Source organism: Carcharodon carcharias, chromosome 12 (genome assembly GCF_017639515.1).
Source record: "Carcharodon carcharias isolate sCarCar2 chromosome 12, sCarCar2.pri, whole genome shotgun sequence".
Classification (NCBI taxonomy): domain Eukaryota; kingdom Metazoa; phylum Chordata; class Chondrichthyes; order Lamniformes; family Lamnidae; genus Carcharodon; species Carcharodon carcharias.
The window spans coordinates 40426086-40453987 of NC_054478.1; the positions used below are offsets into that span (position 1 = coordinate 40426086).

At 42.1% G+C, this 27902-nt stretch overlaps 1 protein-coding gene across 14 annotated transcripts in view; it reads left to right on the plus strand.

The window, feature by feature from the left end:
• The window catches only part of gtdc1 (glycosyltransferase-like domain containing 1), a 426961-nt gene that overhangs the window by 136876 nt on the left and 262183 nt on the right, over nucleotides 1–27902 (plus strand). For all 14 annotated transcript variants that reach the window (XR_005944629.1, XR_005944631.1, XR_005944632.1 and 11 more), the window contains one exon: nucleotides 13001–13174. Coding sequence is in view for 10 of the 14 variants with exons in the window: in XM_041201712.1 (XP_041057646.1) it covers nucleotides 13001–13174 (174 nt within the window). In the remaining 4 variants the exon portion in view is untranslated. The remainder of the gene's footprint in view (nucleotides 1–13000; nucleotides 13175–27902) is intronic.

The following is a 27902-nucleotide window of genomic DNA, read 5'->3' on the forward strand; positions in this document are numbered from 1 at the left end:
GACATTCAATGGCATTATCATCACTGAATCCTCCACTATCAACATACTGGGGGTTACCATTGACCAGAAACTGAACTGGACTAGCCATATAAATACTGTGGCTATAAGAGCAGGTCAGAGGCTAGGAATCCTGCAATGTGTAACTCACCTCTTGACTCGCCAAAGCCTGTCCATCATCTACAAGGCACAAGTCAGGACTGTGATGGAATACTCCCCACTTGCCTGGATGAGTGCAGCTCCCACAACACTCAGGAAGCTGGACACCATGAAGGACAAAGCAGCCCGCTTGATTGGGACCAGATCCACCAACATTCACACCCTCCACCACTGACACACAGTAGCAGCAGTGTGTACCATCTACAAGATGCACTGCAGGAATTCACCAAGGCTCTTTAGACAGCATCTTCTAAACTCATGACCACTACCATTTAGAAGGACAAAGGCAGCAGATAGATGGGAACACCACTGCCTGGAAATTCCCCTCCAAGTCACTCACCATCCTGACTTGGAAATATATCAATGTTCCTTCACCGTTGCTGAGTCAAAATCCCGGAACTGCCTTCCTGACTGCGCTGTGGTGTACCTACACCACATAGACTGCAGCGGTTCAAGAAGGCAGCTCACCACACCTTCTCAAGGGCAACTAGTGATGGGCAATACATGCTAGCCCAGCCAGTGAAACCCACATCCCGTGAATGAATTATAAAAAACTAAACCATTTATCTTCATGTTATCTTTTATGTCTTTTAAATGTGGTGTCACCTTGCTTAAAGGTCCTTTAATTTAGAAGCTTCTTTAATATTATTCTCTCGTTTTAAATATTTCTTTGCTAATTTTTTTCTGCCTTCAAGACATTGATTTTTTTTTTGTAAGGGTGCGGTTTCCACCAGAACCTTGCCCAAGTGCCCATTATTTGTGTGTGAGTTTTGACAGTGATTGTTGGTAGGCTATGCATTGAAATTTACAGAAGATGAGGAATAGAAGTGTAGCTGTCATCATCTTCCTAACCCAGGACAATTATGTTCTAGAGTTGCCCTGGCTGAGATCAATTAACTTAGTGCTGACTAATCATTTAACCAAGGATCTTCCTGGTTCAATGACTCAGCAACTCCGAGGAAAATCTCATCAATGGTCCACGTTTTGCATATTTAATGATGGGAAGAATATCTTGGGAAAGTTTCTGAGTCCAGCTTTGGTGAGGTGAATTAATGTTTCAGGGAGTTTTACCTTATATTTACAGCTTTGTAACATCATGCTCCATATGAGTTTCCTTCATCTAACCCCATCAACATATCCTATTCCTTTCTCCCTCATGCTTTCACCTAGCTTCCCCAAAAATGCAGCACTGATCCTTGAGGAATACCGCTTCCCCAGGGTCGACCTCGATGTGTTGGCATGCCCACACCATCTCCTCAGACTGAAGGCGGACAAACTCCTCCATTGTGCCTTGCAACCTGAGGAGTACAGCAGACATCCCTTCCTGGTGTTCTCGAGCTTGCCTTTAAAGCTCCAGCAACTGAGGTATGACTGAGTCCAGAGGCTCGTCATCTGACTTGGACTCAGCAGATTTCTGGCCTCCACTGGAAATCTGGAAAGTCCCTGCTGCTGCCTGCTGTGGATCGGACAGTGTGATGTGCTCACCAGATAGTGACCTCGTTTACTGTAAAGCTTGGTCCCACTGAGGTGTGTGCCTCTGCGCTAGTGGAGGGTGTGGGTGAGCATTACGACAGGTCTTCACTGAGGGTTTCAGCAGATTCCTCTTGTGAGGTATCTTCAGGGCTTCAGTCGAGGACCTGGGTTGTGGACTCCCTCGGCTATTTCCCAGATGTGCCTATGAAAGCAAGGAGAAATAACATGACACATCACTCACAGCATGGTTGTCTGATGGATGTTGCACTGCTGGATCCTCACTTGGTTGAGCACCACTAAGCTCACCACAGGAACGGTCCAGATCTTCATCAGCCAGCTGCATGACTCTACTTTCAAAGTCCGTGAGGACCTTGATTTCGGGCATTCCTCCACCAGCCTGCGACCTCTCCCTTTTTCTCCTGCATGAATAGAGATGGAGAGAATGCAAGCAGGACGCCTGCCAGGTCAGATGATAAGTACGCCTGACATGTGCGGGCAGTGTGGTGCCATGAAAGAGGACAGTGAATGTTTGTGTTTGAGACAGTGAATGGTGATGCCCCTTGAACTGTCAGTGAGTGAGATCCCTGTAGGTATGTGATGGATTTCTGAGTGTATGCGTTGAGAGTGATGAGAAGAGTGACATCCTGGTGGTATGAAGGGGTCATTCATCCTGTTTCGGCACTGGGTGGCTGTCCTCTTCCGCAGGTTGTTGGCAATGACAACCGCTGCCACTGCCTCCCAAGCCGGATTGGTGATGTTGTTGCCCCTCCTGTGGCCAGAGCATGGGTAGAGGACATCGTGGCAGGCCTCCAAGGCGTCCAAAAGGCATTCCAGGGACACATTGCTGAATCAGGGTTGCAGTCTTCTTGCCTTTCGGGGCCATGTCTTCTGTGCAGCAGTCCTGGGCTGGAAGCACTGAGAGGTGTGTGTGCATCTGCACTTTAAATATAGCGTCCGGTGTGAGAAAGCAGCGAGGTTATGGCATGGCGGGCGAATTGGAGGCCGCCCACCAACGAAACAACGTGTTTCATGGGAATGCATGATTAATTTGGCAGGATTGGGCGTGAAAAGCTGCCTGGCAGGTAAAAAGTTCTTTTTCCCACCTGCTACCGCACTTAATGCAAATCTGGAGCGATTCCGGCTATGGAAATTCTTACACCTGAAGAAGTAGTAACAGCGACCGTTTCACTTCTAAGGGAAACAATGGATTTTAGCCTGGAGCACAGAAACTGCTTGCTGGGCTGCAGTTAAATCATTAATGGGCTATGTTACATGACCCCATTCTTCGAGCTTTTTGGATTGTTTTAATATTACATTTCTAGCCTCACAAATTCAGACTGCTGTTTTAACACCAACCGGAAAGAACTCCAGCAGCTCCTGGCTGACCAAACAGCCAGCCATCATCTCTTAACTCTACGAATTCTGTTTGATTTTAAAAGCCTCTGATCATCGCCTGCCAAGCGGTCCAAGCACAGAAAGCTTATCATGCCACAGTGCCATTTGTTTCAAGGATTTTCATGTTGTTTCCAACCAGAAACTCATCTGGACTGAACTCTTGTCATGAAGGAAATCTCTTAGACTTAAACTTCTCGGATTCTTGAAATCATGTGAACTAGTATTCCTTTTTGTGGTTCTTTTATTGCTGTTGCCCATAGTTGTAAATCTTCCTCTTTTCCATCCCCGTTACTGTATACGTGTGTGTGAAGTTGTGAACACTGCCTGCACCATCCCCCACCCCTGTTGCTGGGGTTTGAATGTGAATAAACTGACCTTCTGAGTTAATCATAATGTGAACTTGCTGCTAGCTGTTATTAAATTGGATCACACAAACGAGGGTTTGGGGAAAGATGCCACAAACAAAAATTTGACCAGAGCCCAAATTTAAGAAACGAGCTGAATCTGATATAAAAGGAACCACTTGGAAGCTAAGAAGGAAAATTAATGGCTGGAATGATCTTTAAAACACAAAAAAATTACTGCAGCAAATTCCCTTCCTCTAACACAAGAAAAATGGCAAATTTCTATGCCCAAATGCTGCTAAAACAAGGAAATTTAAATGGCGAGACATTTGCATCCCTAAGCACAGAACAATTAGATGTTGTAGCTAGGGAATTCCAAGTCGAACTACTCTGTAAGATTAAAAGAAGTGATCTGTCCCCGTTACTGGTAGAGCATTTGGATCCCACCTATCAACTAGCAACAGGAGTTCAACCCTGACTCTGAACCCCTTTCCCTAGCCACTTGAGCTGGAAAAGCTTAGAATCCAGCTAGAATTTCAGGAGACAGAAAGAGAGTGAGAAAGGGAAAAGGAGATGGAAAGAGAGAGAGAGAGAAAGAGAAGCTCTGGAGTGGGTAAGAGAAAGTGAGAGAGAAGAATTCCATTTCCAAAGGGAGAGCGAGACTAGACAGATGGAAGCTGCAAGGGAAAACCCCTCTCTACTTGCTAACAGTCCAAACCTCCCTGTCCCAGAACTAATCCCTGAGACCCTTATGTAGACTAGATTCGTTCCAAATTTGAAGAGAGTGACATGGAATCCTTTTTCGCCACATTTGATAAGGTAGCAGGATAGCTAAAATCACCATCAGATATCTGGAACTTTTTAGTTTAAGGGCAGCTGTCAAGGAAAGCCTAAGAGGTCTATTCCAAGCTGACCCCTGACATGTACCCTAATTATGAACAGACCAAGGCTGTCATCCTTAGTGGCAATCAGTTAGTCCTGGAGGCATATCACCAGCAATTCTGGAACACTCATAAGAAATCCACACAGACCTACATAGAGTTCAAATGGCTAGAGCAAATCGTGTTCAACTGGTGGATCCACTCTTTAAAAATACAGCATACCTACAAGGGATTGCGTGACTAGAGAGCCCTCACAGCTACAGATGCAGTTGTCACAGCAGATAACTATGGCCTCACCTGTAGGCCTGGCAACTCAGGCAGACCCTTTCCAAACCACCCCCAAAACCATTGGAAAGATAAGAAGATAGATATGACAGGTGCTTCACCTAGAAAGGACACGAGAAGCCCCCCTCAAGCCTGAAAAGAGAACACACGGAGACTGGTGTGTTCCCATTGTAACAAATTAGGACACTCCAGACATGAATGCTGGAGGTTGAAACGGAAGCCTTTGGGTCTTATAGGGCTCCATAAGAGTAGCCCAAGAGGACCCCCCAAAAGGTAGTGCAGCAGAGCGGACAGGGACCCTCGCTGCAGAAGTGCAATAGTTATAAGGGATTCAATTGTAAGGGGAATAGATAGGTGTTTCTGTGGCCGCAAACAAGACTCTAGGATGGTATGTTGCCTTCCTGGTGCTAGGGTCAAGGATGTCTCAGAGCGGCTACAGGACATTCTGAAGGGGGAGGGTGAACAGCCAGTGGTCGTGGTATACATTGGTACAAATGACATAGGTACAAAAAGGGATGAGGTCCTAACAGCAGAATAAAGGGAGTTAGGAAGTAAGTTGAAAAGTAGGACCTCAAAGTTAGTGATCTCAGGATTACTAACAGTGCAATGTGCTAGTCAGAGTAGAAATCGCAGGATATATCGGATGAATAATGGCTGAAGAGATGGCGTGAGTTGGAGGGTTTCGGATTCCTGGGACATTGGGACCAGTTCTGGGGGAGATGAGACCAGTACAAACTTGGACGGGTTACACCTGGGCAGGACCGGGACTGATGTCCTAGGGGGAATATTTGCTAGAGCGGTTGGGGAGGGCTAAAACTAAAATGGCAGGGGGATGGGAACCTATGCAAGGAGTCAGAGGACAAGAACAAAAGACAGAAGGGGAATAAGAAAAGTGATAGGCATAGAAATCAAAGGCAAAAATCAAACAGGTCCTCGGTGAAAAATAGTGGGAACGGGACAAGTAATGTTAAAAAGATAAGCCTTAAGGCTTTGTGCCTTAAGGCAAGGAGCATTCGCAATAAAGTGGATGAATTAACCGTGCAAATAGATGTAAACAGGTTTGATATAGTTGGGATTACGGAGACATGGCTGCAGGGTGATCAGGGATAGGAACTGAACATCCAGGTGTATTCAGTATTTAGGAAGGACAGACAAAAAAGAAAAGATGATGGAGTTGCATTGCTGGTTAAAGAGGAAATTAACGCAATAGTGAGGAAAGATATTATCTCCAACGATGTGGAACCTGTATGGGTAGAGCTGAGAAACACTAAGGGGCAGAAAACGTTAGTGGAGGTTGTATATCGACCCCCAAACTGTAGTGGTAATGTTGGGAATGGCATTAAACAGGAAATTAGAGACGCATGCAATAAAGGAACATATGTAATTATGGGTGACTTTAATCTGCATATAGAATGGGCAAATCAAATTAGTAACAATACTGCAGAGGAGGAATTCCCGGAGTGTAAACGGAATGGTCTTCTGGACCAATATGTTGAGGAACCAACTCGAGAACAGGCCATCCTGGACTGGGTATTGTGTAATGAGAAAGGAATAATTGGCAATCTAGTTGTGCGAGGCCCCTTGGGGATGAGCAACCATAATATGATAGAATTCTTCATCAAGATGGAGAGTGACGTAGTTGACTCTGAGACTTGGGTCGTGAATCTTAATAAAGGAAACTACGATGGTATGAGACGCGAGTTGGCTATGATGGATTGGGAAACGTTACTTAAAGGGATCACGGAGGATAGGCAATGACAAACGTTCAAAGAGTGCATGGGTGAACTGCAACAATTGCTTATTGTCTGGCGCAAACGTAAAATAGGAAAGGTGGCCAAACCATGGCTTACAAGGGAAATTAGAGATAGTATTAGATGCAAGGAAGAGGCATACAAATTGGCCAGAAAAAACAACAGACTTGAGGATTGGGAGCACTTTAGTATTCAGCAAAGGAGGACCAAGGGATTGATTAAGAAGGGGAAAATAGAGTACGAGAGTAAGCTTGCAGGGAACATAAAAACTGACTGTAAAAGTTTCTATAGGTATGTGAAGAGAAAAAGATTGGTGAAGACAAATGTAGGTCCCTTACAGTCAGAAACAGGGGAATTTATAATGGGGAACAAATAAATGGCTGACCAGCTAATTACATACTTTGGTTCTATCTTCACAAAGGAGGACACAAATAACATACCAGATATGTTGGGGAACACAGGGTTTATTGAGTGGGAGGAACTGAAAGAAATCAGTATTAGGTGGGAAATGGTGTTAGAGAAATTGATGTCATTGAAGGCCGATAAATCCCCAGGGCCTGATAATCTACATCCCAGAGTCCTTAAGGAAGTGGCCCTAGAAATAGTGGATGCATTGGTGGTCATCTTCCAAGATTCTGTAGACTCTGGAACAGTTCCTACAGATTGGAGAGTAGCTAATGTAACCTCACTATTTAAAAAGGGAGGTAGAGAGAAAGCAGGGAATTATAGATCAGTTAGTCTGACGTCGATAGTGGGGAAAATTCTAGAGTCCGTTATAAAAGATTTAATAGCTGAGCACTTGGAAAACAGTGGCAGAATTGAAAATGTAACTAGTAAAGTTGATGAGGGGGAGCCAGTGGATGTGGTTTATTTGGACTTTCAGAAGGCTTTCGACAAAGTCTCACATAAGAGATTAGCATGTAAGATTAAAGCACATTGGATTGGGGGTAGTTTATTGAAATGGATAGAAAACTGGTTGGCAGACAGGCAACAAAGAGTATGAATAAATGGGTCTTTTTCCAAATGGCAGGCAGTGACTAGTGGGGTACCGCAGGGATCCGTGCTGGGACCCCAGCTATTCACAATACATATTAATGATTTAGATGAGAGAACTAAATGTAATATCTCCAGATTGCAGATGACACAAAGCTGGGTGGGAGGGTGAGCTGTGAGGAGGATGCAAAATGCTTCAGTGTAATTTGGACAAGCTGAGTGAGTGGGCAAATGCATGCAGATGCAGTATAAAGTAGATAAGTGTGAGGTTACCCACTTTGGTAGCAAAAACAGGAAGGCAGATTATTATCTGAATGGCTACAAATTGAGAGAGGGGAATGTGCATTGAGACCTGGGTGCCCTCGTACACCAGTCGCTGAAGGTAAGCATGCAGGTGCAGCAGGCGGTAAAGAAGGCAAATGGTTTGTTGGCCTTCATAGCAAGAGGATTCGAGTACAGGAGCAAGATTGTCTTGCTGCAATTATATAGGGCCTTGGTGAGATCACACCTGGAATATTGTGTGCTGTTTTGGTCTCCTTATCTAAGGAAGGATGTTCTTGCTTTGGAGGGAGTGCAGCAAAGGTTTATCAGACTGATTCCTGGGATGGCGGGACTGACATATGAGGAGATATTGAGTTGGTTAGGATTATATATGCGGAATTCAGAAGAATGGCGGGGGTGGTGGTGGTGGTGGGGGGGCGGGGTGGGCGGTGGGGAGAGAGGGGAATCTCATAGAAACCTATAAAATTCTAACAGGACTAAACTGGGTAGATGCAGGAAGGATGTTCCTGATGGTGGGGAGTCCAGAACCAGGAGTCTGAGGATATGGGGTAGACCATTTAGGACTGAGATGAGGAGAAATTTCTTCACCCAGAGAGCGGTGAGTTTGTGGAATTCAATACCACAGAAAATAGTTGAAGCCAAAACATAGTATGTTTTCAAGAAGGAGTTGAATATAGCTCTTGGGGCAAAAGGGATCAAAGGATATGGGGAGAAAGCGGGAACAAGCTATTGAGTTGGATGATCAGCCATGATCATAATGAATGGTGGAGCAGGCTTGAAGGGCCAACTGGCCTACTCCTCCTATTTTCTAATTTTAAAAAAAATCTATTACAAACTAGAACTTTTGAGGGTATGGCCCTATGTGTGGCCAAGCGGACAAACTCCCAAAGCGCTTTCAGGTTTTTGCGCTTCCAGGAACAGTGTCTTTGTCCCTGTCCCAGAATGTGAGCAAGTCCATTGCACTGCTCTGGGATACAGGAACCACTCAGTTCTTAATGTTGCAGGAAACATTAGCCTCCACCGCTGAGTCCTCCTTGAAAGCCAAGGCATTGAACAGTGGAGTGAGAGAAGGATACATGTCTGTCCCCCTCCATCCAAGCAGCCAGACGCCATCTCTCAATCCTCAAATCCTGTTTGATTTTAAAAGGAATCATTGCCTGTCAAGCAGTCTAAATGTAGAAAACTCATTGCGCTGCACCATCATTCGTTTCAAGAATTTTCATGTTGTCTCCAACCAGAAACATATTTGGACTGAAATCTACCACGAAGGAAACAAAACATCCTCTGGACTTTGACTTCTCGGATTTTGGAAATCATGTGGACTAATATTCATTTTTTTGGTTGTCTTACCATTATTGCCCATAGTTGTAAATCTTCCTCTTTTCCATCGCCTCTTACTATGTATATATCTGTGATTGTGAACACTACCCCACCCGCCCCTCCCCACAGGTTTGAATGTAACAAACTAACCATTGATATAAAAGCAAAATCTGCGGATGCAGGAAATCTGAAATAAAAACACAAAATGCTGGAAAAACTCTGTGATTGTGAACACTTACCCCACCCGCCCCTCCCCACAGGTTTGAATGTAACAAACTAATCATTGACATAAAAGCAAAATCTGCGGATGCTGGAAATCTGAAATAAAAACAGAAAATGCTGGAAAAACTCAGCAGGTCTGACAGCATCTGTGGAAAGAGGAACAGTGTTAATGTTTCGAGTTCATATGACTGTACATTGAGTTAATCATAACGCGAGTTTGCTGTGACTTATTATTAAATTGGTTCATGCAAACTGAAGGCTTGGGGAAACATGCCACAGCCCACTTCAAAAATAATTGAAAAACACCTCTGCTTTTGGACAGATGGGAGAGGATAAAGAAGTTAGTATCTCTCTCTCTCTCCTGCCTGTTAACAGACAAACAACCAGATAGCAACCCTACAAGAGGCCAGGCTTGCCAAGAGCGGATCAGGCTTGCTGAAAGCGGCTCAGTGAAAAAAAAACATTACATGTTTATCCGGCAAGGGAAGAGTTCAGAGGAAGCAGGTGGATAAGGTATAGACTTCTCTGTAGGGAACTCGCTACTCTTGATGGTAGAACCCCACACAAATGGTTCAGAACGTGTTCTCTCCATCCGCTTTCAACTCAAACAGGGCCAGGAAACCTCATGAGAATCTGTGCTTCAATACTGTGTTGCACTACAGAATCGAATGAGGAGCTTGACACTGCTATCAGCACAATCCAAGATCGGGTGCGGAGCATGAGGCATACCCCTCCTGCCTCAGACATCGTGGCCTGAGAAAAGTAAATGGGAATGGACATAAACTACTTGAGCTTTGTTGCTACCATGAGATTTGTGTAACTAACACCTTCTTTCAGAACAAACCATACCACAGATGGATGACCTTAAAACATTCAAGATCAGGGCATTGGCTGGCTCTGATCGTCACCAGATGTGACTCTGAAGAGCGTGCTCAGTACACTTAGCTACCACAGAGCTGACTGTGTTACAGATCACTCTGGTGTGTACTAGTGTCATGAAAAGCCAATTACAACCACAAATTACTTATGGGCATATTGAACTTTTTAATGAAGATGTGTGTGTTTTTAAAGAAATACAAACAAGGACACTGAGCAAAATATGGCTGACAATGTAAAGTGACCACTTTCTGGAAAAATCCCTATGTTCACTATACTGACAGACCTGGCCTGAGAGAATATGGAATGTCACACCTGAAAAGGTGTCATGGCCTTCTTCAAGCAGAGACACTTAAAAGGGGGAAAAGAAAGATGAACTTTAATCTCTTGTGGATGCAGAGACAAAAGACTGATTACCACATCTCAGTCGTGATCTGAAATCCATCTCCTGTTGATTCATATCTCAGAATGTGTAAAATGGTAGGAGATCAAAGAAAACAGACTCTGGTTGCAAGAAATGGTTTTATTTCCCTTACAGAACTACAGAGGGAAAAATATGCTAAAAAGCTAGCTACAGAGCAGTGCAGGGGGTGCTAGTGTGCTGTTGTGCTGTATGTGTGACAGCAAGGAGACCAACTAGTCACCCCTGCAGTTACAGGCGACGTCTTTCTGTCTGTCTCTCTCTCTCTGTCTGTCTCTCTCTGTTGCTGGAGGCAAGGCTCAGCAGAAGCCACAATCAGAAAGGAAACAAGTCAGTTTCTTCAGCTATCCTGCAGAACCAATGTCTCCAAACCCACTGCGAAACTGCTAAAGTCAGCACTAACAGAATCACCCAACTTAACGGCTGCAACACTTTGCCATCTACGCCTCATGGACAAGCCAAAGGCTGATTCGTATATCGTTTTAAACTTTTATTTGGACTCTTAATTTCTCACTTCTGATCTATGTGTATGTGTTGCATTTTTATTATTTTTGTCAGGTTTTTAGTAACTAATAAACTTACTGTTTCTTTGACTCAAGAAAGCCTGGTTAAATTTGCCCTTTCTAAAAAAAAATACAGTTGAACTGGGAAAAGGTATCCACGGGGGAAGGGATCCCTTTTAAATTAACTTTGTTGTGACCAACTGAGGGGGTTGAATAAAGCCAGGTTATTCCTCTTGAGGTGGGAGCTTAACAAAATTGGGGCCCCATTTGGGAAGTTAATAAATTAGGGTACCTTACCTGGGGACCGGTTGTAACACTAGGATGGAACCCTTGAATTTTTTCATTCAGATTAGAAATGCCGTCCTCATAATAACATCAGCCATACTGTCTACCCAGATAAAAACGAGTTGAGTGAATGAGCAAATACATGAGAGATGCAGTATAATGTGGGTAAGTGTGAAGTTGTCCACTTCAGTAGCAAAAACAAAATTGCAGAGTGTTATTTAAATGGAGATAGACTGGGAAATGTTGATGTACAAAGGACCTGGTCCTTGTCCACCAGTTACTGCAACCAAGCATGTAGGTGCAGCAAGCAGTTAGGAAGGCAAATGATATGTTGGCCTTCATTGCAAGAGGATTTGAGTTTATGACTAATGATGTCTTACTGCAGCTGTACAGGGCTTTAGTGAGACCACACCTGGATTTTTGTGTGCAGTTTTGGTCTCCTTATCTCAGAAAGGATATACTTGCCATAGAAGGGAGTGCACCGAAGTTTCATCAGACTGATTCTTGGAATGACGGGATATTCATATGAGGAGAGATTGGATCAACTAAGCCTCTATTCACTGGAGTTTAGAAGAATGAGAGGGAGTCTCATTGAAACATATAAAATTCTGATAGGGCTGAACAGACTGGATGCAAGGAGGATGTTTCCTCTGGCTGGGTGGTTTAGAACAAGGATTCATAGTCTGAGGATATGGAGTAAGCCATCCAGGACTGAGATGAGGAGAAATTTGTTCACTCAGAGAGTGCTGAACATGTGGACTTCTCTACCACAGAGGACTGCGGAGGCCAAGTCATTCAATATATTTAAGAAGGAAATAGATTTCTAGACATTAAAGGCGTCAAGGGATTTGAGGAGAGAGAGGGAGTATGGCGTTGACATAGAGGATCAGCCATGATCATATTGAATGTTGGAGCAGGCTTGAATGCCCTATTCCTGCTCCTACTGTCCATGTTTCTATGTTTCTAACTTGAGTGAGAATACCAAACTGTGAGTCTACCAAGCCTGCGTCCTCAGCTCACTCCTCTACAGTGATGAGACCGTGACAACATATATAAAGCAGGAGAAAAGGTTGAACAATTTCCACCTTTGCTGTCTCAGACGTATTCTTGGCACCTGGTAGGACAAGGTCACCAACTGAGGCCCAAGAATGAATTACAATAAAATCTAAAATAATTTTAAATACTGGACAAACAAAAACGGCATCATTTTAGTTGTATTCTGAGCTTGTCAAAGATTTAATAAGCAGTCAGTTTAATCAGCAAGCAGGTGTCTGACGTTTTATTTAGACATAAGATGAAGCCGGGGTGTAAATAATTCGAGGAATTAGATCTGTGGAACAGAACCATTACTCAGATACCAAAATGTCTGCATGTCAGTAGACTGTAAGATTGCTGTCCCTGTGGACATAATCTCCAGTAACAATTCTGATCTGGGTAAAATGGCACAAGTGAACTGCGAGCAGAACTCTTTGTTCTAGTTCAGTGTCCATCTGATCACTGCTGAAGTGCATTGAGAATGCCTCCAAACCACAATTGGATTGCTTACAGCAGTCAGTCTGACCAAAGCATTTGGGAAATGCTTATGTTTTCAAAGTAGAGTCATGTGTAGTTTAGGGGTTAAAGGCCTTTATATGCATTTGCGGAAACCACAGGGTGATGTAAATATGAGTGACTTGGATATTAACAATCAACAATGAAGGTTTGATCTGTGTCTCAAGATACTATTTTCTATTACAAATTGGGCCAGAAGTCTTGTCACAAGAGCAAGATCTAAAATGTTCTTTTTTTAACAGCCTAACCTCTCTATTTTCAGCTTGGTGGCTGATGTGGTCGTGTTCAATTCAGCATTTAATATGGAATCATTCCTCATGTCCATTGGCTCTTTCATGAAACTAATTCCTGATCATCGACCCAAAGAACTAGAGAAACACATTAGGCCCAAGTGCCAAGTGCTGTATTTTCCAATCAGGTTTCCTGACATTACCAGGTCAGTAACTGGGACATGCTGATATTTAAAGTTCACTAAAGAGCTAACATGAGTACAGTGATCTTTTTCAGTGTTTCCATGCATTTTTTTTCATGTGTGATAGTTTGCTTTGCCCAAGACAAGAACTCATCCAGTGTAAGTAAGTTAATTTGATGAATGTTTAAGGTTATTAGTGAAGCAATGAAAATGCCTACAGCCCTTTTTAAAGCTGCGGTATATTTTGGAGAACCATTTCTTTTCAGTTGTGATTTTGAAGAGCATTTTACCATATTGGGCAAAAATATAATGAATGAGGAAAGATATTTTTTGTATATAAAGAACAACACTCAACATTTATTTGGGTTGCAGCCTACCCTTGTGTTGCTTGAAGCACCTTATCCTTACAGCATGCCATATGAAATCTAGTATTGCAGATAAGCCTATAGGAGTTGATCGACATGAAGGGAACATTTTCTTAGAAACTAGTAACTGAGTATCCCAGATTCAGGAAAAGAGAATGACATCATTGATGATTGAATATAGAGGTGTTTGGGCCTGTTCAAATTTGATTATATTGTAAAATTGTACTATTTTTCCACCTGATATAGTTTACTTGGCAGTAACAACTTTCATTTGATTCTTGCACTGTAATTGTTGAAAGTAATTTTAAGATAATATTTTCTTGCTGTGTTGTTAATATTGGATCTATAGTCAGAGAAACAAGGGGCAGAGTTGCAAGATTTTTTTAAATGAAAAGATTTCTGGCTACCTTCTAATCCCGTCTTGCCTCACTGGAATTTTCCTTTTCTTTAAACAGAGACAGCATAATAATGTTGTAATCAAATAAGAACTTGGGATCAGCCGCAACTGTGACACTGATTGATAACTAGTGCAAAATCTGAATTAAACTATTGATGCACAAAAAAATGATAGCCCCCCCTTCCCCTAAAAATATGCAGAATGAGAAGGGAGTATATAATGTTTCACAAATGACATTATGATTGACCGCATTAATATTCAATTTTTTCCTTTATAGGTACAAAAACATTAAATGCTCATTCTAACGGTCTATCATTTGTCACCATCAATACAATAAAGATTATAATGGAGGCTCACTTTCAACTCACTTTCTTATTCCATGCGTGAGCACGGCATGCTATTTAAACTGCATTTGTGATAACAGTATAGAAGAGCTCATTTATCTCACTGTGAACAGTAAAGTATTATTAGCCCAGTTTGTTTTAGTAATTATAAGCTGCTTAAGTCATTACTGTACAGTAATGGAATTATTTGATTGTACATATCAAAACTGAGATTGTGGTACATTTGCATATTTTCTATTATCTAATGACATTCATCTACACCTGCAGAAACATTCCACATATAAGGTGACATCGGTCAAAATGAGAGTTTTCTTTCCAAAATGAGAGCTTTTATTTTAATCAGTTCATTTAGCTTTCTTGGTGTTGATATCTGCGTGAAAGAGATTTGACATTGAAATAATTGAATCAAAGATGAATATTCGGCTCAACAATTCTGTGAATAAAAAAAAGTTATCATGCCAGACATTTAAAGCACTTGTGTTTAAAATGAAAAGCCATCCTTGAGGTCTTGAACCCATTGAATATCATCACCAGATAAGATGTGAGATGGGTCAGGGTAATTGCTGATCAGCCCAGAACGTAGCTCCCCAAAGGTGCATGATGAGACTGTTATTGTGAATGTCATATGCTGCCCTTGCACTCCATACATTAGAAAGCAGTTCCAAGCTCTTTTGTCACTTAATTCAAATCTTTCTGAAGATCTCCAGATTGAGCATAAAAGACCCTGAACATCATGCTGGCTAATTTGAAAGACCCAATTAGCACATTCACTTGAAAACTTTATCTTCAATTGTGACTACTAATATTAAAGCTAAAACGTCTGGGAAGACCAAAGTACAATTAACTTCCAAAATTATAATTGTGTTTATTTCATAGATTATTTATTATGTTATTAACTATATATAGTTTTCATATTAAGATAATGGTAGTTTCTGTTTGTGCTTATAGGGTATATTATATTTTCTCTTTTTCACGGGTATGGTTTGGTTTATAATGGTAACAGTTCTTGTGTTATGGAATTAACATACCCTACTGGGAAAGCATCAGGCAAAAACCTAGAAGATAAAGGTACTGCCTGGTGTGTTGCTAAGCTGTACAGAGCAGAAGATTTCAGGTTTGATTTCTAGTTTGTCCTGAGATCGCATGCCTTGGCAGAGAGTAGGGATAAATCGGTCATTTTCTGGTTGGCAAGCTGTTACGAGAGGGGTGCCACAGGGATCAACTATTTGCAGTCTATGTCAATGACTTGGGTGAAGAGACTGAATGTACTATAGCTAAATTTGCTAATGACACAAAGATTGATAGGAAAGTAAGTTGTCAATAGGACATGTAGAGTCTACAAATGGATTTAAATAGGTTAAGTTAGTGGGTAAAATTTAGCAGATGGAGTATAATGTGGGGAAACGTGAACTTGTCCACTTTGGCTGGAAGAATAGAAAACAATATATTATTTGAATGGAGAGAGACCACTACTGTACAGAGGGATCTGGGTGGCCTGGTACATGAATCACAAAAAGTTGGTATGCAGGTGCAACAAGTGATTGGGAAGGCAAATGCAATGTTGGCGTTTATTGCAAGGGGAATCAAGTAGAAAGGTAGGGAAGTGTTGCTGTAGCTGTACAGGGCCTTAATTAGATTGCATCTGGAGTACTGTGTATAGCTTTTGTCTCCTTACTTAAGGAAGGACATAAAATTGCATTAGAAGCAGTTCAGAGAAGGTTCACTTGACTGATTCCAGGGGTGAAGGGGTTATCTTATGAGGAAAGGTTGAGCGGGTTAGGCCTATACCCATTGGAGTTTAGAAGAATGAGAGGTGATCTTATTGAATTCTATAAGATCCTGAGGGGACTTGACAGAGTGGATGCTGAGAGGATGTTTCTCCTTGTGGGGAAATCTAGAACTATAGGACAGTTTAAAAATTAGGGATCTTCCATTTAAGACTGAGATAAGGAGAATTTTTTTCTTTCAGAGGGTCATTAGTGTGTGGAATTTTCTTTCCCAGAGAGCAGTAGAGGCTGGGTCACTGAATATATTTAAGGCTGAATTGGATAGGTTTTTGATGGACAAGGAAATCAAAGGTTATGGGGGATAGACTGGAAAGTACTACGAAATCTGGTATTTGGCTGTCTTTGAGTTACAGCGAATTAATGTAATTAATTTGATACCTTAAGTTGCAAGAGATGTCAGAGAAATTATGATCAGTGGATCCCTAAAATTGATCTATCTCCTTAGGTTCATCCCAGAAATTGGTTATTTATTCCACTCAGAGAATGCTTTTTAAAAATTTGATTTTTTGAGGGGTTTGTTTTATATACATTCACGGGATGTGAGTGTTGCTGCCAGCATTTATTGTCCCTAATTCCCTTGGGAAGCTGGTGAACCACTGCCTTTAACCACTGTGATCTATGTGTTGTAGGTACACCCACAGTGCTGATAGGGTGGGAATTCCAGGATTTTGATCCAGTGACAGTGAAGCAACAATGATATGGATCCAAGTCAGGATAGTATGTAACTTGGAAAGGAACTTGCAGGTGGTGGTATTCCCATGTATCTGCTACCCTTGTCCTTCTAGGTATTAGAAATCATGGGTTTGGAAGATTCTGTTGAATGTGCCTTGGCAAGTTGCTGCGATGCATCCTTTAGGTGGTACGTACTGTTGTCACTGTGCATTGGCACTGGAGAGAATGAATGTTTAAGATAATCAATAAGTTGCTGAGTGGGCTGTTTTGTCATGGATTGTGTCAAGCTTCTTGAGTGTTGTTGGAGCTGCATTCATCTTGGCATGTGGGAGAGTATTCCATCACACTACTGACTTGCACCTTAGAGATAGTGGAAAGGCTTTGGGGAGTGAGGAGGTGAGTTATTCACCACAGAATTCCTAGTCTTGACCTGTTCTTGTAGCCACAATATTCATATGGCTGATATAATTAAGTATCTTGACAATTAAGTAACCCCCAGAATTTTGATAGTGGGGGTTTCAGTGATTTCAGTGCCATTGAACCTCAAGAGGGGATGTTTAGATTCTCTTTTGCTGAAGGTAGTCATTGCCTGGTACTTGTATGGTGTGATTGTTACTTGCCACTTTTCAGCCTGCATGTTATCCAGTTATTGCTGCATGCGGGCATGGACTGTTTCAGTACCTAAGGAGTTGGGACTGAGCATTCTGCAGTCGCTAGTGATCATCTCTACTTTTCACCCCCATGGAGGGAGGATCATTGATGAAGCAGCTGAAGATGGTTGGGCTTAGGACACAATCCTCAGGAACTACTACATCAATGTCATGGGGCTGAGATGATTCACCCCCAACAATCACAGCCATCTCACTTAGTGTTAGATATGACTGCAACTAGTGGAAAGATTTCCCTCTGATTTCCATTGACATCAATTTTGCTGGGACTACTTGCTGCTTTGTTGTCAAGGGCGGTCACTCTCACCTCACCTTGGTAATTCAGCTCTTTTGTCAATATTTGGATCAAGGCTGTAATTGGGTCCGGAGCCGAGTGGCACTAGCAGAACCTAAACTGAGCATTGGTGAACTGGCTATTGCTGAATAAATGCCGTTTGATAATACTGTTGGTGACATTGTCCATCAATTTTCTGATGATTGAGAGTAGACTGAAGGGACGATAATTGGTCGGATTGGAAAGTGTCCTGCTTTTTGTGGACGGGACATTGCTGAACAATTTTCTGCCTTGTCGGAAAGGGCAACATATTTATAAAAGACAAATAAAGGTCCCTTTGCCCAGACCTGAAACATGCATTAGATCTTTTGCATAGTATATCATACACCACAAGTGGCCATTCAGCCTTTCATGCCTGTACCAGCTCTTTAAATCCAAAGAACAATCCAAACAGCTCCACTTCTCCCTACTTTTTTTTCCCTTAGTGCTGCAATTTTATTCCATTTTAAGTATTTATCCAATCGCCTTTTGAAAATTGTTTTTGACTCTGCTCCCACCACCCTTTCAGGCCGTGAATTCCAGATCCTCATAATTCAATAAATTAAAAAGCAGTAGCTTTTCATCTTTCATTGATTTTTTTTGCCGCTTGTTTTAAATCTGTGTCCTCTGATTAACAATCGACCTATTGGTGGAAACAGTTTCTCCCTATCTACTCGTTCAAAACCCTTCATAATTTTGAACACCCCTATTAAATCTCTCTTTAACCTTCTCTGCTCCAGGGATACCAGTGTTGTAGACCTACTGGAGGGGCACAGCCAGTTCTGGAATACAAGTCTTCAGTACAACAGCTGACATGTTGTCAGGGCTCATAGTCCTAGTTGTATCCAGTGTGTTCAGCTGTTTCTTGATATGTAGAATGAATCAAATTTACTGAAGATTGGCTTCTGTGATTCTGGGGACCTCAGGAGGAGGCTGAGATGGATCATTGACTGGACACTTCTGGCTGAAGGTGGTTGCAAATGTTTCAGCTTTGTCTTATGTACTGACTCATTGACTTTACTGATTTGATTGGTGTGCAAAGAATGGCTGAGACAGTGCAACACAGGAACAAAAGTTATATGACATTGAAATATTATAATACTTGTGATGCCATTAGTTTGAAATATTTTTCATGGTTTTTGTAGCTGGTACCATAATTGCAAACAGATGGCATTGTAAAAGTTTGATGGCTGTAATTGTTTTTAAGTTGAATATTTCCATGCAGTTCTAATTTAAATGTATCTGATGTTTTGTGAGCAGAACATATGATGAAGGCTCATTGGATACAACTTGTAATGTTGATTCTGTGTTTGGATGTGCCAGTAAAACTGACAGTGATTAAGTGAGCATCACAGAGATTTGGGCCAGAAAGCTTTGGGCCTGTTTTTCGTCTGACATACAGCATGATTCTGCAACCAGACTGTGCTTTTATGTTAGTCTGGCATAAAATACAAGCTACCAGTGAGACCATTTGCTGTGCTGTGTTTTTACCTGGTGAGACTTTTTGCCATGTTTAAACCAGGAATGTCATGATGTTCTTTGGCTCCCATTTATGGTGGATGCTACACTAAAGGGGCCTTCCAGCCGTTTGGGAAATTGCACTCTTAGAAGGAACTAACATAGGAACAAGAGTAGGTAGGCCATTCAGTCCCTCATGTCTGTTGCACCATTCAAAGGGATCATGGCAGTTGATAGATATTAACCCTATCTACCTGCCTTGATTCCATATCCCTAATATCTTTGGCTAGAAAATTTATTGATCTCAGATTTAAGATTATTAATTGAGCCAGCACCTACTACATTTGTAGGAGAGAGTTCTATACTTCTACAGTGCTTTTCCTGCAGAAGTGTTTCCTAACTTCTCTTCTCAGTGGCTTGGCTCAGATTTTAAGGTTGCGGCTCCTTGTTCTAGACTGTCTGTCGACCTTATCAATTCCTTTCAAAATTGTGCAAACCTCAATCAAACCATTCCTTAACCTTCTATATTTCAAGGAATTCAAGCCTAGTTTATGTAATGTCCCCATATCCCTTGAAGCCCTGGGTAACAGTTTGCTGAATCTGCATTCCACTCCTTCCACACCTTTATAAGTTGTGGTGCCCAGAAGTGTACACTGTACCCTAGTGCTTTGTATAGCTGTATCTAAAATCCTCCCCATTATATGCTATACTCATTATAAAGGCTATCACACCTTTCGCCTTTTTGAGATTTTGTAGATTTATTATCTGTATCTGTGGAACTCTATATCTTTTTGCACCTCCAATGTTGTTAGCTCTTCATCCTTTAAATAATACTCTGAGCTATCCTTTCCTTGATCAAAATGGATGATTTCACAATTACCTACATTGAAATCCATCTGCCGGTTTTACTCACTCAATCAATCTATAATTGTCTCTGCATTTTTATATATCTGTTTACACTACTTACTATGCCACAATCTTTGTGTCATCAGCAAACTTGGATACATGGTTTTTTAATGCATTATCCAAGTCATTAATAAATATAGTAATTAGCTGAGGCCAGAGCTCAGATCATTATGGGACTCTACTAGTCACTTCCTTCCAATTTGACCATATCCATTATCCCTAATGTTTATCTTCTACCATTTAACAGCCTTTTAACCAAGCAATAATTTGTCTTCAGTTCCATGAACTTTAATTTTAGTTAACAGCCTCTCATGTGGAACATTATTGAATGCCTTCTATAACTACATATAAACTATATCCATTGACTTTTCTTTGTTTACTACTTTAGTTACTCCTTAAACATTCAGTTAGATGTGCTGGACATGACCTACCCTTTACAAATTCATGCAAGCTCTTTCTCATAAGCTCTAATTTTTCCAAGTGCTCAATTACTGCCTCCTCACTTATAGATTTCAATAATAAAATAAAAACAGAGAATGCTGGAAATTCTCAGCAGCTCAGACAGCATTTTCAGAGAAGCACAGAGTTAATGTTTCACGTTGATAACAATGCACTAGAATTGGAAAAAGAAAGGGATTCCAAGAAGTTGTCTACAACAGATGTTAGATTAACAGGTCAATAATTCCTTTATTTCTCTCACCTTGTTGGAGTGGTCATTCAGGGATCTGAGGTAGTGTGGATTTCCTCACCTATGTAAACAAAAAAATCAATGTTTGAAAATATGGCAAATTTGGTAGAATGTACTCTGGGTGGAGGTCTTCAATGTTCATGACCAACAGTGGCTTGGTAGCACCACTACTGACCGAGCTGGCCGAGTCCTAAATGACATAGCTGCTAGACTGGGTCTGCGGCAGGTGGTGAGGGAACCAACAAGAGGGAAAAACATACTTGATTTCATCCTCATCAACCTGTCTGCCTCAGATGCATCTGTCCTTGACAGTATCGGTAGGGGTGATCACCGCACAGTCATTGTGGAGATGGTGTCCCGCCATCGCATTGAGGATACCCTCCATCGCATTGTGTGGCACTACCACTGTGCTAAACGGGATAGATTTCAAACAGACTTAGCATTTCAAGACTGGGCATCCATGAGGCGCTGTGGGCTATCAGCAGCAGCAGAATTGTACTCTAACACAATCTGTAACCTCATGGTCCGGCATATCCCCCACTCTACCATTACCATCAAGTCAGGGGATCAACCCTGGTTCAATGAAGAGCGCAGGAGGGCATGCCAGGAGCAGCACCAGGCATACCTTAAAATGAGGTGCCAAACTGGTGAAGCCATAACACAGCATCAGCAGCAAGCGATAGACAGGGCTAAGCAATCCCTCAACCAAAGGATCAGATTTAAGCTCCACAGTCCAGTCACATCCAGTCATAAATGGTTGGTGGACAATTAAACAACTCACTGGAGGAGAAGGCTCCACATATATCATCATCCTTACTGATGGAGGAGCCCAGCACATCGGTACAAAAGATAAGGCTGAAGCATTTGCTACAATCTTCAGCCAGAAGTGCTGAGTGGATGATCCATCTCAGCCTCCTCCGGAGGTCCCCAGATGCCAGTCTTCAGACAATTTGATTCACTTCACGGGATATCAAGAAACAGCTGAAGGCATTGGATATGGCAAAGGCTATGGGCCCTGACAATATTCCGGCAATAGTACTGAAGACTTGTGCTCCTAGCCACGCCCTTAGCAAAGCTGTTCCAGTACAGCTACAACACTGACATCTACCCAGCTATGTGGAAAATTTCCCAGGTATGCCCTGTACACAAAAAGCAGGACAAATCCAACCTGGCCAATTACTGCCCCATCAGTCTACTCTCCAAGTAAAGTAACAGAAGGGGTCATCAACAGTGGTATCAAGCGGCACTTGTTTAGCAATAACTTGCTCGCTGATGCTAAGTTTGGGTTCCACCAGGACTACTCAGCTCCTGACCTCATTACAGCCTTGGTTCAAACATGGACAAAGGAGCTGAACTCCAGAGGTGAGGTGAGAGTGACAGCCCTTGACATCAAGGTCGCATTTGGCAGAGCGTGGTATCAAGGAGCCCTCGCAAAACTGGAGTCAATGGAAATCAGGGGGAAAATTCTCCACTGGTTGGAGTCATACCTAGCTCAAAGGAAGATGGTTGTGGTTGTTGGCGGTCAGTCATCTCATCTCCAGGACATCACCGCAGGAATTCCTCAGGGTAGTGTCCTCGCCCCAACCATCTTCAGCTGCTTCATCAATTACCTTCCTTCCATCATAATGTTAAAAGTGGGGATGTTCGCTGAAAATTGCATGATGTTCAGCACCATTCACAACTCCTCAGATGCTGAAGCAGTCCATGTCCAAATGCAGCAAGACCTGGACAATATCCAGGCTTTGGCTGACAAGTGGCAAGTAACATTCGCGCCACACAAGTGTCAGGCAATGATCATCTCCAACAAGAGAGAATCCAACCATCGGCCCTTGAAGTTCAATGGCACTACCAAAACAGAATCCCACACTATCAATATCCTGGGGGTTACCATTGACTAGAAGCTGAACTGGACTAGCCATATAAATACTGTGGCTCTGGGAGCAGGCCAGGAATCGTGCGACGAGTAACCCACCTTCTGACTCCCCAGTGCCTGTCCACCCTCTACAAGGCATAAGTTAGGAGTGTGATGGAATACTCCCCTCTTGCCTGGATGAGTGCAGCTCCCACAACACTTAAGAAGCTTGACACCATGCAGGACAAAACAGCTCACTTAATTGGCACCAGATCCACAAACATTCACACCCTCCACCACCGACGCACAATAGCAGCAGCGTGTACCATCTACAAGATGCACTGCAGGAATTCACCAAGGCTTCTTAGTCAGCACCTTCCAAACCCATGACCACTATCATCTAGAAGGAGAAGGGCAGCAGATAGATGGGAACACCACCATCTGGAAATTCCCTCCAAGTCACTCACCATCCTGACTTGAAAATATATCGCCGTTCCTTCACTGTCACTGGGTCAAAATCCTGGACCCCCTTTCCTAATGGCACTGTGGGTGTACCTATGCCACATGGACTGCAGCGGTTCAAGAAGGGAGCTCACTACTACCTTCTCAAGAGCAACTAGGGATGGTTGGGCAATAATGCTAGCCCAGCCAGCGAAGCTCACATCCCATGAATGAATTAAAAAATATATATTCTCTGTTGTGTTGCCACCGTACTGTATACACCTGTGTCAGTACTGAATAAATGAGTAGAGAAAAAAATTATGAAGCAAAGTGTAGCACTAATCCAAGAGACCTCTGTATTACCTGTCTCTCAGACCTTTTATGGACCATCTTCATAGAATTTGGAGGGCAATCTCATACTATTGAGTCAATGTATCCCTTGTGGACCACTGTTCCTCCATGTTATGGGAATAGTTGAGACTGAACATTACAAAAATATGGATGAGAATTTTAGAAAGCCTGAGGCACTGATGGAGATAATATATTATGGGTTACTATACCTATCTGTTATGTATGGCTGCTTCCTATAAGCAGATATAAAACATATATCTGTTGTAATTTGAAATAGCACAGCAACAGCTTTTACTTATATAACAACTTTGCCTCAGCTGATTGGATTCCTAAACTCTTACCTGTCCTTGTATCACATTCAGATTTGACTAGTCCAATGCTCTCCTGGCTAGCATCCTATCCTGCAGAGTCTGTAAACTTCAGTTCATCCAAAATTCTGTGCTCAGTCTCAATTGCCCATTCCACCTATCCTTGTTGACCCACATTGGCTTCTTGACCCCCCCCCCCCCCCCCCCCCCCACCCCATGTCTCTAATTTAAAATTTTCATTCTGATGTTTAAATGTTTTCATGTACTTATTCCTCCTTAACTCTGTAACCCTCTCCAGCTGTACAACATCTGCTCCCCTGGGCCCTGATCTAGTTTACTTCTGCGCATTCACTCCCCATTCATCCCACCATTGGATTCATCCCTTGCATTTAGGCTTTATAGGCCCCACCTGTGGAATTCCTTCTCTAAACAGTTCTGTCTCTCCACCTCTCATTCCTCCTTAAAACCCACCTTTCTAGTCACCCCCTCTGAAAAGCTGCTTTTTTTGAAGGTCAATTTTCTGTCTGATTCTACATTTATGAAGTGCCTTGGAACATGTTTCTACATTAAAGACACTTTATAAATGCAAGTTGTTGTTGCTATTGTCTTTCTGATGACGAGATATAAAGTCAGAAATTTAGCTCAGGAGTAAATATTTGCAAGGAGGTTACAAATAGTGTAATTCAGTTTTAAATGAGAGATGGAGTGTCAAGGTATAGTGTCTGTGGTGGAGGGAGAAGAAGATGGCTTCAGTCTTCCCAATATTTAACTTAAGGGAATTGCTAACTGTGTAAGACTGGATGTTGGATGAGCAATCTGGCAGCTCTTAGGCAATAAAGGTGTCAAGAGAGATGAATGCTGATCCCTTGTCTGCTGGTGATTTAACCAAAGGGCAGCATGTAGATATTCAGGAAGGCACTGAACACGTTGAGCCACTTTGTTGGGAATGTGCAGAGGCAGGTGTCAAGGCACCTTCTCCAAACTATCTACCTGTCCAACCCTTCAAGCACTACCTGCCTCTCATGTGGCAGAGTCTGCAGATCATGCATTGGACTTATCAGCCATTTCAGAACCCATCGAATCAGAGTGGAAGTAAGTCATCCTAGATCCCAAGAGACTGCTTAAGAAGAAGAAGATAAGTAAGGGATAAGTATTATTGATGGATCATTGTTGAACTTGTGATGTTATGGTGCTTAGTTGGGAAGCGAAACCATTGCTGGAAATACTTGGCAACAATTGGAAAGGTAAGAATTGAACCATGTTGAGCAACAGAGGAGATGTGGTGGAGGAGGATGGTGTGATTGTAAATGATTCCAGGAAGCATGAGGAAGGCAAAATGCACCATGACTACAGCCACAGGGTGAAGAATGTCATTTTAACTTTAGATGAGGCAATTTTCATGTATTGTGATGGAGTTGTTGGTGGGATGGGCAGAGATGTGGAAAGTTATACATTTAAGTGTTTTTGGGAGGAAGGAAACATTGGAGATGGGGCAGGAGTTTTCAAGGACAAATGGGTTGAGAGTGTTTTTTTGAGGAGGGGATACTTCATGAAGAGAGGAAACTACTAAAAATATCACCTCATTTGGTGGCCACAAAGGGTATTTGGGTGGCCACCATTTTAGTGGGATGATGATGTAGTCAATTTTGGCGTCTGGTCCATTCCAGCTTGGGCACAAGCAAGGAGTACCAGATCATTAAGTCCAAGGGAAACCAGTTCTGTTGGATTGCATCCTAATTTGGGCTCCATTCCATTTCCATCCTGTTCTTAAAGCAGGCAGGAGCTTAAGATTTTCAACAAGCTCAGGGGAAGTTGATGCATTCACTATGATCATAAATTCTAGACTTCAGTTGATTGGAAAAACTAGCTTTTGGCACAAATTTATAGCTATATGTTGGTCATTGTTTTTCAGAAGGTGCTCCAACATTCAAAGTGAATAGTGAAAATTAGGAAGGAGTAAACCTACAATGTTTTAAAATTTTGACATTTGAGTAACCTTTTTACTGTAATTTTTTTATGTAACATTGTGGTGTGTAGGCTGAAAACTTTAAAAGGGTCTACTGGCGGTTTAATTTTTTAAAAATCGGCTTAACCTCAAAGTCCGCATACAAGTTAAGAGGTCAAGGCAGTTGCTAAACTAAATATTTCCAATATTTAGTGTGTCCTTAAAGGGAGGTTGTTGGCTTCCTCTTCTCAACTTTTACAGGATTATATGCAAAATTAAAATATCTTAATTGGGGATTGAATCTATAGCTCTGACAAAACCTCCCATCTCAAAATAATCCCCTTCACTTCTTGACCTCCACTGTTGGTGAAGCTTCTGTGCTATACTTTGAAAGCAATTATTCTTAATGTATATTTGGGATGCAAACATTGGTTTTTAGGAAGTATTTACAAATCTAAAGCTTTTCTTAACGTGAACTCCTACTACACAAAAAATACAGGCCTCTAAACTGGAAACAATTTCCAATAAAAATTAATTCCTGACTTTCAACACCATGTTCGCTTGCCAAAAAAACATTCTGTCCTCACCTGTTTCTGTGCAAGCATGCATGTATATATGCACACAAATCGCAGATGTTATAATACACCCTTCTTGGTTATTTTATTATAATGCAGTTGTGTAAGAGATTATTAATTACTAGGTAACATCAATTCTGGAAATAAATCTACTCAGAATTTGCTTCAAAATCAAAGAAAAAATCTTGCCACAATCACCTGGGATTTCTTAATGTTTAAAATGCAGTAAATTAGTGTCCCAATAAAGGACTGCCTAGCATACGATGAGTTGTATCGTAATATGTATTGTTTATGACTCCCTCACTGATGGAGAAGCCATATTAAAAAACACTCTGTATGGGTCACCCATCACTATATCATGACTTTTATGACTCCCATGAGGTGTTTATGTTGCATTTGTATATACTGTCTTTGCATGGTACAGTATATACTTAACATCTACACGACTTTAAAAATATTTTTAGATACCTTTTTATAGTGTACATTTGACAGGAGTGCTAAGCATATTAAATAAAATCTTGCATTACGTTATAGGTTAGAAGAGTATGTAGGATCGTTTAAAAATGAACAGTGATGTAGCAGCCTCCAATGTGCATTTTTTTTTGTTCTTGGAATGTGGGTGACACTGACAGGACAGTATTTATTGCCCATCGCTAGTTCCATTGCAAAGGTTTTGGTGAAGTGCAATCCTTATATTGATGATGCTCTCACAATGACGTGGGGAGTACAGGGGGAAGCAGTAGCGTAGTGGTAATGTCACCAGGCTTGTAATCCAGAGGCCCAGGCTAATGCTCTGGGTACACGGATTTGAACCCCACCACAGCAGCTGGTAGAATTTAAATTCAGTTAATAAGTCTGGAATTAAAGGACTTGTTTTGGTAACAGTGACCATGAAACCATTGTCTTTAAAAAAAAACTTTAAGGGGGAAATCTGCTTACATGTGACTCCAGACCCACAGCAATGTGGTTGACTCTTAACTACCCTCTGAAATAACTACCAAGCCACTCAGTTATATCAAATTGTTACAAAGTCTAAAAAAGTATAAAACGAGAATGAAACTTGGCAGATCAATTTGCATCGACCTAGACACCAGAAACTACAACGACAAACCCAGCCCTGCCGACCCTGCAAAATCCTCCTTATAAGGTTTGGGGGCCTGTTGCCAAAATTGGGAGAGCTGTCCCACAGACTGGTCAAGCAACAGCCTGGCATAGTCATTTTCACGGAATCATACTTTACAAACAATGTCTTATAAGCCACCATCACCATCCCTGGGTGCGTCGTGTGCCACTGACAGGAGAGACCGACCAGAGGTGGTGGTGCAGTGGTATACAGTCAGGAGGGAGTTGCCCTGGGAGTTCTCAACATTGACTCTGGACCCATGAAGTCTCATGGCATCAGATCAAACAAGAGCAAGGAAACCGCCTGATGAGTCCCACATACTGCCTGTCACCACCCCCCCACCACACCCCCTCAGCTGATGAATCAGTACTCCTGCATGTTGAACACCACGTGGAGATGGCACAAGCGCAGAATGTACCCTGGGTGGGAGCCTTCAATGTCTGTCACCAAGAACCACTACTGACCGACCTGACTGATTTCTGAAGGACATAACTGCTAAACTGGGTCTGTGGCAGGTGGTGAGGGAACCAACAAAAGGAAAAAAGCTACTTGACCTTGT